At 40.7% G+C, this 12233-nt stretch overlaps 1 protein-coding gene across 1 annotated transcript; it reads right to left on the reverse strand.

Moving 5' to 3' along the window:
• Window positions 1–1469: 1469 nt before the first annotated feature.
• LOC149299897 (transcription factor Sox-21) lies at window positions 1470–2282 on the reverse strand. Its single transcript, XM_089485928.1, has one exon. It carries the CDS (start codon window positions 2280–2282, stop codon window positions 1470–1472), a length of 813 nt encoding a protein of 270 aa, XP_089342054.1.
• Between the last annotated feature and the right edge of the window lie 9951 nt (window positions 2283–12233).

Genomic DNA, 12233 nt, shown 5'->3' on the forward strand with positions numbered 1-12233 from the left:
AGAGAAACAAAGGCAGTCTTTGGAGGATACCTTACACTTCACCTGGACCAGTCGCAGAAGGGCAATTCAGATAAAAATCTTGTTAGTATACTCAACAAGGAATATATTTTTTCCTCCATTATACCAGTAAATGGGCTTTATTTCAGTTCTTTGTTCCTTAATGAATAGAGAGAAATAGATCTTACCGACCAAACTTTGTCATCTAATATAGAACCAGAGATTCACACACAAACCAGACATTTAAATCGAATTGTTAGAACCAATATTTTTTTTTTACTTTGTAGTACAGAAAGCCAAAATAAAACTAAGAACAGGTTAGCCAGATTCATTCACAAATATTAGTCAAAATGTACACATTACAAAAAGTAAACCAAGAACTGAACAATTACTTAATGAAACTTTGACTAAATTATTTTATCTTAACCTGCAACTGCATTAAAGATTCATTGTTTTTTGGAAAATATGGAATAAGCAAGCGATGCTTAAACATTTAAGACCTTGATCTCTGGGACAAAAATGTTTACTTTTCAAAAAAGAAGTTATAAGTAATAAATATACAATTATTAGCAGGGTTGAAATACCTTGAAGAATGTTTGCAAACCTTCAAGAGTCACATAATTTAATACGGCTTTGTTTTGTCAAGGTCTTACTCAAATTTTGGATACAAGAGCAGCAAGGACCACAGAATTTTAATGTACACATTTACAATAAGATATCTGAACTCTGGTTTCATCTCCACCATATGTTCTTACTGTATCGATTGTGATGCTATCAAAAGGCCACAAGCAATCTTAGCCTTGAACATTACAGCAGAAAGGATCAGACCATCCATGGCGTTTTGTCCTTCAGAGTCCTAATTTCTAGATATGTTTGATCACAGTGCGGTTTGGACATTTCAGTGGTCACCCATAATGTCCTCTCAGCTGTACACCAAAACAATGAGGAGATATATGAGTGTGGAAACAGGTTTATCACTTACTATCCACTTGAAGAAGAGCCTTTTTTAACATTTTTTTTAAAAAAAAACGTCCATCTAGTGCATGCAGGTCATCAAGAAATCAGATACCTCCAGTCCAAGTCCCTTCGATGATTTCACTGACAACAAGTAGAAGTGCAACAAGAGGCAAAGTGTGAAGATCTGAAATGTGTTTCTTTGACACTCGTTCTTACTTTTTGTTTAAAGAACCCTGTGGAACTAGCACAGCTAGAGACAGAAACAGCAGAACTTCCCACAGAAGAATCATAGGGTTCACAATTCCCCCAAATACCTTAGCAAGTATGGCATGTGCAGTTGATCACTGGGATATGGAACTACGTCACATCTCCATACTGAGTCTGCATGGGAGAAAACGATGAGTTGGAAATTAAAGAAGAGATGGGATCCATCCTTATGGTGAGGTCCATGCGTCCCACATCATGCTATGTCCGATGGCTGCAAAGCCAGTGCCCTTCTTCGGGCAGCCATGCTGTCATAATGCCGCAGCATAGGCTGTTGCTGGGTAAGGGTCCAACTGGGGTTTACCCATACCTGGGAACAGGATGTAAGCTAGAGGAGGTTGAAGTCCAGGGCTAGGCCAACCGGCGCAGTTACACGGTATCATGTAACCTGGGTTCCCAGGGGAGGGGTGGGAGTGAGTGTGACCCCCGCTAGCAGCTGCGGCCGCTGCTGCAGCTGCTACCCCAGAAAAACCGCCCCCACTAGACTGAGGATATCCGATGGAGGAGGCATAGGGTAGAGAGGATGAGGATGATGTGATCTCTGCCATCTTAGAACTCAAGTCAAACAGGGAGTATGGGTTTGATGCGCTACCTGCGGCTGCTGCAGCGGCTGCTGCTGCGGCTGCCGCCGATGGTGGGAAGAAGACCCTGGCTGCTGCTGCAGCTGCCGCAGCTGCTGCTTTCTCAGGGTTGGAGAGTAGGGAGTCCGTGAGAGCTCCAGCCCCATGCAAACTGGCAGCCTTCAGTCCCTCATGGTCGCCAGTCAAGTTATAGGGCATTGGGAAGGCAAACTTGTCCTTCTTCAGAAGAGTCTTGGGTTTTCTGCGGGGCCGGTACTTGTAGTCCGGGTGTTCCTTCATGTGCATGGCCCGCAACCTTTTGGCCTCATCAATGAACGGTCTTTTCTCGGACTCAGTTAGAAGCTTCCATTCGGCCCCCAACCTCTTGCTGATCTCAGAGTTATGCATTTTGGGGTTCTCCTGGGCCATCTTCCTCCTCTGAGCTCTGGACCACACCATAAAGGCGTTCATCGGTCTCTTCACATGGTCCACCGGTTTAGACATCTCAACCAGCTTCAGGTACTCCACAATGATCCTGGATCTTACTCACACAGGAGAACTTACACCTTGATTCGTTATAAGTGCTTGTTGGTTAGTAATGTTTCTCTCCACATAGGTAACTACAGAGAAAAGAATGAAACAATCGTTGGTATTCTACACAAGTCATTAACACAGATGGTATTTGGGTATTTAAAAACTCCAAAAAAAACCAAAACAAACATGCCTTTACCTTATGTGCCAAATGTCCAGATATAACGCCGATACAACGCTGAAGCGCTTTCTTGAATCAGACAAGCCAGGAATAGCCTTTTAAAGTTTGTTGCTTGTATTCTAGTATCCCAGCTGACGACTTGGAGGAGTCCTTATGGACTAAACACAGCTTTGTCAATGTGCACCAGCACCTGACTTGGTGGCACTGCCTGCTGCTTCTGGGTTGTCTTCTGCTCCCTGACAGCAGATGTGAGGAGAGCTGCTCCCTCCCGTACCTCGGGCAGCAGTCAATCACACGTAACTCTCAGGCGGAACAACAACAACAACCTAAAACCCAATTCTATTCCCTGGAGTCCAGAGACACACAGACCGTCTTCCTTATGATGTTATTGTCCAGCACATATCCGGCATTTCTGGCTCTGTGACCGCTGTCCTGCCTGAGGGGCTCCACAAGACCCCTGTATAGATGACATGTTCTCCGGCGCTGCAGCTTTCCAGTTATGAATTGCAACTAATGGCAGCTCAAGCTGGGATCCGGGCTCGTTGCGGTGTCACTCGGGGTAGTTACTCGCTTTTCTTCAGGTGCAACAGCCCCCTGAACTTGCTGGCCAAGTTTCCTGCGTGTGATCTCCACTCCCCACCGTGTGCGTGAAGTAAAAGCAGAGAGTGATTTTTTTTGGTAACTGAAACTGGGCGGGGGAGAGAGGTGGGTGTGTGGGGAGGAGTGGTTGTTGGAAGCAGTGCCTAGCTCAGTCATACCCAGTCCTCGACTTACGTCCTGATCCGCAGATCTTTCACCAGGAGAATAAGTCGGCTGCCCCTGCTGCAGGTTTATGAATAACCCCAGCAAATATAGTAAGAGATGGACCCTCACTTGACCATCTCTAATACTAGCAAAAAGCCCCATATCGTTGTGTATTTATTCACCAGGAAGGTAGTATCCATATATGGATGTTAAGGGACAATATTAGTAATGACAATTGACGTCAGAGCTGTGATGGAATAAGGCACAGATCTACGTTTCTCTCTGGAACCCATATAGTTTAATACAATCTATACTTTTTAATATATTAAACAAGAAAGATCACATAAAAAGAGTGGCGTCATATGGGGTTTATAGGTCTTATCAAGTAGTTTCTCCCTCATTCAACTAAACTTCCTAAGGGCAGACGTGCCGGGCAATAGTTTATTACGTTTTTATTTAAGTTTTATTAAGTCGCATTACACCTTTGTTTTGATTATATGAAATATATTTATTTGCACAGATAGCAAATACTAACTTGTCTGGGCAGCTCTGGGACTGGGATGCCCCAAAGGGACTCATCAGTCATAAGATGAATAGTTAACAGTTAAACCCAGTGATATCAGTAAAACCTGTTACAATCTGCACAGTAAGGACCCTGGAAGGTGTTGTTTTATGATGTCATACGTGAGAATGTGTTTGTTGTAATCTATTGTTTGCATTTGCCCCCGATGCTTATCTCCCCAGCTATTAGTACCTACACTTTGTTTTGATTGCGTATGGCCAAATCTTGAAAGCACTAAATATGTCACAACTGTTTAAGTAACAAATTGCCTTGACAGAGTCGCCAGACTAGCTTGTCTGGTTTGAGGTTTGTCGGTTTGCATGTGGCGTGCCTCTGTGGTATGTGGAGGCAGAAACCATGGGATTAACCCCTTTATTGCTGTGGGGTTCTCGATTTAGAATGATTAGAGTAGTCACATTTTGGCATAGGATGTCAGAAACTCATATCGTGACATAGGATTCCAGATTTTGTATGATGGGGCACTTGGCATATGATGTCAGACTCACATTGGCATAGGACGTCAGAATAAGTATGATGGGAGTACTCATTTTATGACGTTGCCTTTTTGTTAAGGCATAGATATTAACTTAATGAGCACATACGGTAGTTACTAACATCATTTCCATATGTAGAATCTTAGGGTAATTAAAGTTCGTTATATTGTATGTATGAAACCATTTATACCCTTACAATAATTGTGTTTTGTTTTCTTTAAAGTTAATCTATACATTTCCTAATCAGTCGCCGATAAACAGCAGCACAGTGTATATTACAGATGAGCTATGTTTTAATAGTTAAAAATATAATCTATTTAAACATTGTATAATTCCAATTAGGATGGAGACAAAAGTGTTGCTTTAACCCTTGAACGCCGGGCGTTTTATTGCTCCCCTTCATGATACTTAATTATTAGTAGAGGCTTGACATTAATTTTACGAGTGCCATACAAAAGACCTAATATTCATCAAATGTAGTCTAAGCCATCGATCAAATAATTATGTCTTTCTTCTGTTGAGACAAAAAAAAGTGTGAATAAGAGAAAGAAATAGAAGACAGAGGATCAGGGATGCAGGATGAGAGAATGATTTCAGAAAGAGGTGTGTAAAAAGAATATTGTGGATAAAACAGTAACTTAGAGACAAATATTATAAGACGATACGGAAACTATAGACGGACCAGAATTAGGTGTGAAACCGAATTTCAGAGAAAAAAATAAAATAGAATTTGAAGGAAATATAATATTTCAGAGAACATTTTAAGGAGTTAGAGATGACAGAGACTATGCACATAAGATGTGTTACAGAAATATGTCAGAATACTGAGGAGGATGTTAGAGAACAGAATATATCACGGAGACAGGGTGAATGAAAAGGAAATAGGGAATGGAGAAAAATGGAAGAAAATGTAATTTTTTAAGAGCAAGCATCATACAGGGTACTGGAGAGAGAATGAGGTAGAAAACCTGAATACTGGATAAACCCTACAAGAAAAAACAGGTTAATCAAGAGGAAGAAAAATCTGCGATATATCGGCCAGGGAAGAGTGAGTGTAATGTGAGTGTATCAGGCGAAAAAGGAACAGACGTGGAGCTCGTGATATGTAGCAGTGCCCATCGGGTGTATAACACCTGATAGTACATGACATCAGCGTTAACATATTGTGTCCCTTTGCACTTTGTGTGTGTGTGTGTATGAATGATCTAATAATATAATGCATATGAATGAACATGGGGACAAACAGAAGACGGTCTACAGAAATCCTATAGAATTCTTAAGCGCTAATCAGGTACCAATTTAGAGAGATGATCGGGGTTAACTTAGTGGTGACTGTATCCTGATAGCAATCTCCATCTAATCACTGCAACAGGCTGAAAAGCTGACTCACGAGCTCAATAGACTTATCAACAGGCTGCTCTTCTCCATCCACACTGTTACCTTTTCACTGCATTGTTAGAGCACTAAGCGTTTCCATAAGCTAACTCACTAGTTGACATGTTTCTTTGTGCAAACATCACCCACAAATTTCACATCACATTCAGCTGTCAAAAGTTGCCAGGCTTTCATACTCTTAACCTCTTTCAGGGCAGCCTCCTATTTGTTGTATGGATGACTTGTACCTTTGATGGTTCTCTCTGTAATCTAGTTATAAACCTCCTGTAAACAGCTAAATCTAAACTGAAAATATTAAGCAACTAACAGGTACAATGCTAAGGGGGAAGAATTCCTTTTTACCTGTACAATACCTGTGTTTTTTTATGAATTGGTAAGGTAAACTATTATCACTGGTAGCTATTTGATCATAACAGGTTCCTTATAATTTTATATATTTTCATTACACTGTGTATAAATATATAAAATTATTCCTATACAACACAGAACCAAGATATAGGAACAATCATGTTATTATATATTGTCCTATTATCTGCAAGAATACATGATTTGCTTGTACATGTAATTAAACATACAGTTTTAATTTCACTTCTTTATCATGATATAGCTGTAGCGATGTTTCCTATGAACAATTTTAATGTTTTACAAAGGTCCTATTATAAATGAAATAAAATTATATGTATCCCATTTATGTTACTTAAAGACAATAAATTATACCTGATCACAAACTGTAACACTAGAACTATAATACCAATAAAGTATTTTATAGAATATCTCAAAGTAAATGGTTAATGACAAAGCCCGATTCTGCTTTTATAATATCCCTATATGTGAATATGGCTTTTTGTCACCTTCTCAGGCCAATATGCTTTTTTATGAAGTAAAAAAACTTAATTTTATTTTTATACACCTTTGACTCCTATTACTGCACAATATTTATTAGTCCACTCGTGCTCCCAAATACACTTCCCAAATGTTCCCTGTTCTGCATGGAAATAACCTGGTGTGGAAACATTTGGGAATGCAATGGACAGTTTGTGGATGTAATGGAATGGACAATGAATGGACTACTAACATTCCAAAAGCAGTTGATTGCCAGTGGTTTTCTGTTACTGGCAATGGGGCACCTTATGTTGTGACATATAAAAAAAACAATCAGAAAGGGGGTGATAATAATTAAGGGTTACAAATCTTACCATGCTAAAATTTGGTTTGAATAAAAGTGCACTCACCATATGCCAAGGGCTATAGCTATTTACCTAGCGCTACAAGACTTCCCTTACAAAAAATTACTGCAGTTTTTCTGAAGTAATACTGCAGTTTTTTGGACATGAAAAAACTGCAATACTGCACTCTTACTGCAGTTTTACTGCATTTGTACTTCACTGTACTGCAGTATTACTGCACATTTAGTGCACTTTTTTTTATATTGCAAACCTACATTTGTACTTCAATGTACTGCAGCTTTATTGCATTTGTACTTCCTTACAAAAATAACTGCAGTAAAACTGCAGTACAGTGAAGTACAAATGCAGTAAAACTGCAGTAAATGTGCAGTACTACTGCAGTAAAAGTGCAGTATTGCAGTTTTTTCATGTCCAAAATTACTGTTCAGAAAAACTGCAGTAATTTTTTTGTAAGGGTTAGTATTCTAGATAATAATAATAATAATAATATTAGTAATAGCTCATTCCATTACTTGTTTTACAAGCTCTTGACTTGGCCTAAGTGAAAATTTTGCAGATTAGTAGTGTCTAGAATACTTTAGGTATTTGGAAATTTATTTTACCCCAAAAGTAATCTGTTTTTTTATTTTTTGTGTTAATTTGTAGGCAAATTAATAGTCAAAAATGTCACCATGACAGATAGAGGAAGTTGTAGTGTAAATATGTGTAAATATGCATTTCTAACTCTTAGCTGAGGTCTTGCTGGGTAAACGGCACATTCATTCAACATAAATCAGCCTATTGTTTCCCTTGTTATTTTTTCCCCATATCTCAGCATTGGCAGGTTTGCATTGATTAGTATGGATTGATTCATAAATTGTTTTGATTCGCTGTCTAAGCAAATAGCATGAAGTGAAAATGAATGGATGCCATAAATCAAACCAAAAGCAATAGTTTTAAACAAGTTTTGCTAAAATGTAGAGTTTATCGAAAAGAAAAAACCCAACAATATACAATTGGCTTTATTCACTAAATGGATAATTTGCAGAAGAGTGACTCACTTCACTATTAGAAGGGCCAACACATTCAGCAAGACAGACAGACATAGCACCTCAATGGGTCAATGAGAGTTTGAATAAATCTCACAGATTAATCTATATATTATACAGGCCCAACCAAGCTATTCCTGCTGTAGAAACTGGTGCTGGACTTTCATAATTTATCAAGAAGCTGAAACACAACTGTCCTGTCAATTATACCTTTAGTTAATAGACACCGATGAGAAGTCACTTGATAATGGGCAGCCCAATTTAACAACTAAAAAATGTAGAAGCACAGAAGTGTTCCAGTCATAGCGTACACACACGTACACACACGTACACACACGCGCACGCCTACCTCCCACCCTATGAAACTTTTCTTTCTTCTGGCATAGGCACCAAATCTTAAAATAAGAAGTCCATGGGGAAATTGACCCCCTCAACTGTGTATGGATTCTAGATGGAAATGATGTCCACAATATATTTTTCTGTAATGGAAGTAAGCAGGAGGCATTGGCTCCTTATGTAGGTTTAATGCTTAAATCATTAAAATCATACCTTTTTAATAACAATATTATTTATCTTGCTCATACTTGCAAATTTGACCACAAGAGTTGACTACAAACTTCCTTTGCATTTATAAATAATACAAATCCTTTAAAACTCATCATAGTAATAACCTGCAAAAGTACACGGATGCCTATGGCTAGCGAACCTCTTTTGGAGACTATGAACACATTTCAAACAAGTAAATTAGATACACCAAAGTGATTAATAAAACCTTCCAAATATCAGTACATGCAAATTCTTCCTCACCCTGAGGCCCTCAAACCAAGAGAAATTACTTATTTGATCCAGGAAGCTATTTTAACACATTATTAAGATATATTTTTTATAATTGACCTCAGAGAAATTTTCAACCATTTTTTCACGTACCTTTCCAATAGTGTTTGAAAATTTACTAATTTGGTTTTTTCATGTTGTCATATGCATGAAAAATATATCAGTACACCATTCTTCCTTAAATACCTCGCAGTTCAGATATCAAATATAATTTATTAAATATAATATTAAATTGAATTTGACATTTAAGGGGTTTTGGACATTTAAAGACTTTTTAAAAAAAAATCTTGTAGCTAGATGTAAATATTAAACTTTCATGTAATTTTCTTACATATATATATATATATATATATATATATAAAAAAAACTACATTTATACCAGAAAAGGAAAGAAGGACAGGCACAGTTAAACTTAATGGGATGGTTTACTGTGACTGACAGCCATGCTAAAGAAGAATGCATATTAAAGTACTTTATGAGTACTTTAATACACATCCTGTGAAGATTACATAAATACGTTTCTAACCTTAAGGAGAAGCTGCAGATAGAGAGCTGTAGCTTCTCTCTTCCTCTGTGGTCTGACCATGGCCGGCCCTACAATGGAGCCGAGTGGGGCAATTGCCCCAGGCGGTACTTTAGAAGGGGCGGCACTTTGCCGCCTCGCGCGTTTTTTGGGGTTTTTTTTTTTGAAGCGGAGGAGAGAGAAGGACGACGAGTAGTTTTTGGTTACCCGCTCGGCGCCCCTCTCTCTCCTCTGCGAGCCCTCTAGCTCGGTCTCGGTGCCGGCTTGTAATGCTGAGCGCCAGAAGTGACGTCAATTTCCGGCGCTCAGCAGAGCAGGGAGACTCGCCGCAGGACTGTTTAATGGTAAGCAGGCCCGGACTGGGACAAAAAATAGGCCCGGGCATTTAAGCCTGAGCAGCCCATATTTATTTATTTATTTATTGTTAAAGCCCACCCTTCATGTACCATCTTTGCATTTAATCATTCACACAAATCATTAACACATTCATTAATGCAGTCTCACAAATCATTCAAGCAATTCATCCACACATGAATTCATTAATTGTCATACGCATTCACACAATTCATCCACACATTTATTCATTCATTCTCATACGCATTCACACTACCCCCTCTCATCATCTTATCTGCCCCTTCTCACTATGTTCCCCCTTTTCACTATGTAACCCCCTTCCCCACTTCTCAATATGTACCGCCTCTATCTATCCCCTCTCCCCCTTTCTCACTACCTAACCCCCCTCTGCCCCTTCTCACTGCAGCCCCTTCCCTCACCCTATTTACCTTGTTGCCAGATCAAGCAGCAACTGCGACCGCGCCTGTGGCAGGGCAGGATTGACTTAGGGGCTGATGGAGCTGCAGCTCCAGGCTCCTACCTTAAAATAGGCCCAGTCAGGACCGGACTGACTGGGCCTATATGGCCGCATTAAGGCAGAGCCCCTTAAGCCCGCCGCAACTGCAACCGGGTCCGCCACTCTAAGGCAGAGCCAGCCTTAGGTGTTCTGGCGCCCTGTGCGGACTACTCCTCTGGTGCCCCCCCATCCCCAAAAAAGAAAGGAATAAAAACTTGTAACAAAACTCCCCTTTCTCACTATCTATCCCCCTGTATCACTATCTACCACCTCTGCCTCTTCTCACTGTTATTATATACTGAGGCAGACATTGACGGTGGTACAGCATAATACTTATCACTATATACTGAGGCAGAAATTGACGGTGGTACAGCATAACACCTACCACTATATACTGAGGCAGACAATGACGGTGGTACAGCATAACACCTATCACTATATACTGAGGCACACATTGACAGTGGTACAGCGTAATCCCTATCACTATACATTGAGCCAGACATTGACAATAGTGCAGCATAACCCCAATCACTATATACTACACCAAACATTGTTGTGGTGTAGGCCTACCACTTCATTGTCTGGGTTAGTAGTAGGGATGCACCGAAACGAATTCTGGACTGAAACCGAAAATGCAGCATTTACCTGTCCGAAACCGAATATGACCTCCCCACACCATAAAAAAAACCTTTTATTTTAAGTAAGTAACACACCAAAATAGGACAAAACAATTAAAAAACAATATTATATGTATATATATATGATTGTTAACAGCAATCACATTCCTATCATGCCCAGGCATACCCAGATTCCAGGATGTACTCGCAGACTTGGCATGATAGGAGTATGATTGCCCTATCTACCCCTTCTCACTCCCTTCTGCCCCATCTACCCCTTCTCACTCCCTTCTCCCCTATCTACCCCCTTTCCCCCGTCTCACGCCCCTTCTCCCTATCTACCCCCTCCTAACTATCTACCCTCTCCCTCTTTGAAGTTCACTTACCTTTCAGGAGTCCTGCGGTGAGGGTGCAAGGTCTCTGCCTCCCAGCTCTGCCACTGTATGGAACAGTATAGAGTGATGGGAGTTATGATGTACTTTTAGAGCATAATTAGATCATGAAAAAGACATTGGAAATGGTACAGCATAACACCCATCACTCTCACACACTTACCAATCCACACCTATATACCAATCCACACCTATATACCAATCCACACCTATATACCAATCCACACGTATATACCAATCCACACGTATATACCAATCCACACGTATATACCAATCCACACGTATATACCAATCCACACGTATATACCAATCCACACGTATATACCAATCCACACGTATATACCAATCCACACATATATACCAATCCACACATATATACCAATCCACACATATACCAATCCACACACATACCAATCCACACATACACCAATCCACACATACACCAATCCACACATATATACTAATCCACTCTCACTGAATATTTTCCTACCTTTCCTCTTTTCTCCTTACAGCTCCTTTTCCTCCTCTTCACTCCTCTTCTTCAGTTCTTCTGTCTTCTCTGTCTTCTTCCGGTTCAGAGGGCACGGACAGTGGTGGGCGCGGCTTCAGTGTTGTGCGCCGGGATCTAACAACAAACCCCGGCGCACAGCAGCTGTTGCCGCGCGGATCACAAGGGAGAGGTATCGGAGGTCTTTAGCAGACCTCCGGCTCCCTTGAGTGATTTTAAGCCGGGTTGAACCCGGCTTAAAATCACTCAAGGGAACCGGAGGTCTGTTAAAGACCTCCGATACCGCTCCCTTGCGAGCCTGCTCCTCCAGCGGCGGACATTACTGTCCGTCTCTGGAGGGGTGCCGGGTGCCGCAAGTTGGCACCCCCTGATGAGCGGCACCCGGTGCGGACTGCCCCCCACCCCCTAGAGTGTGACGCCCTGTGCGGTCGCACACCCCAAAGGCCGGTCCTGCTCTAAGGGGCCGGGAAGCCCCCACCAGGGTCGGCCTTAGGGGTTTGCGGCCGCACAGGGTTTAAATTAAAACATCGGGGGTTTTTTTCAACTTTATTTAACATCCTCCATGTTAAATAAAGTTAAAAAAAACTTTATTTAACATGGAGGATGTTA

The sequence above is a fragment of the Sceloporus occidentalis genome, unplaced genomic scaffold (assembly GCF_023333645.1).
Source record: "Sceloporus occidentalis isolate IW3139 unplaced genomic scaffold, rSceOcc1.0.p SCAF_27, whole genome shotgun sequence".
NCBI lineage: Eukaryota > Metazoa > Chordata > Lepidosauria > Squamata > Phrynosomatidae > Sceloporus > Sceloporus occidentalis.

Bases quoted from the DNA above. Each gene is read 5' to 3' on its own strand.
- LOC149299897 (XM_089485928.1), bottom strand. From the start codon at position 2,282: ATGTCTAAACCGGTGGACCATGTGAAGAGACCGATGAACGCCTTTATG.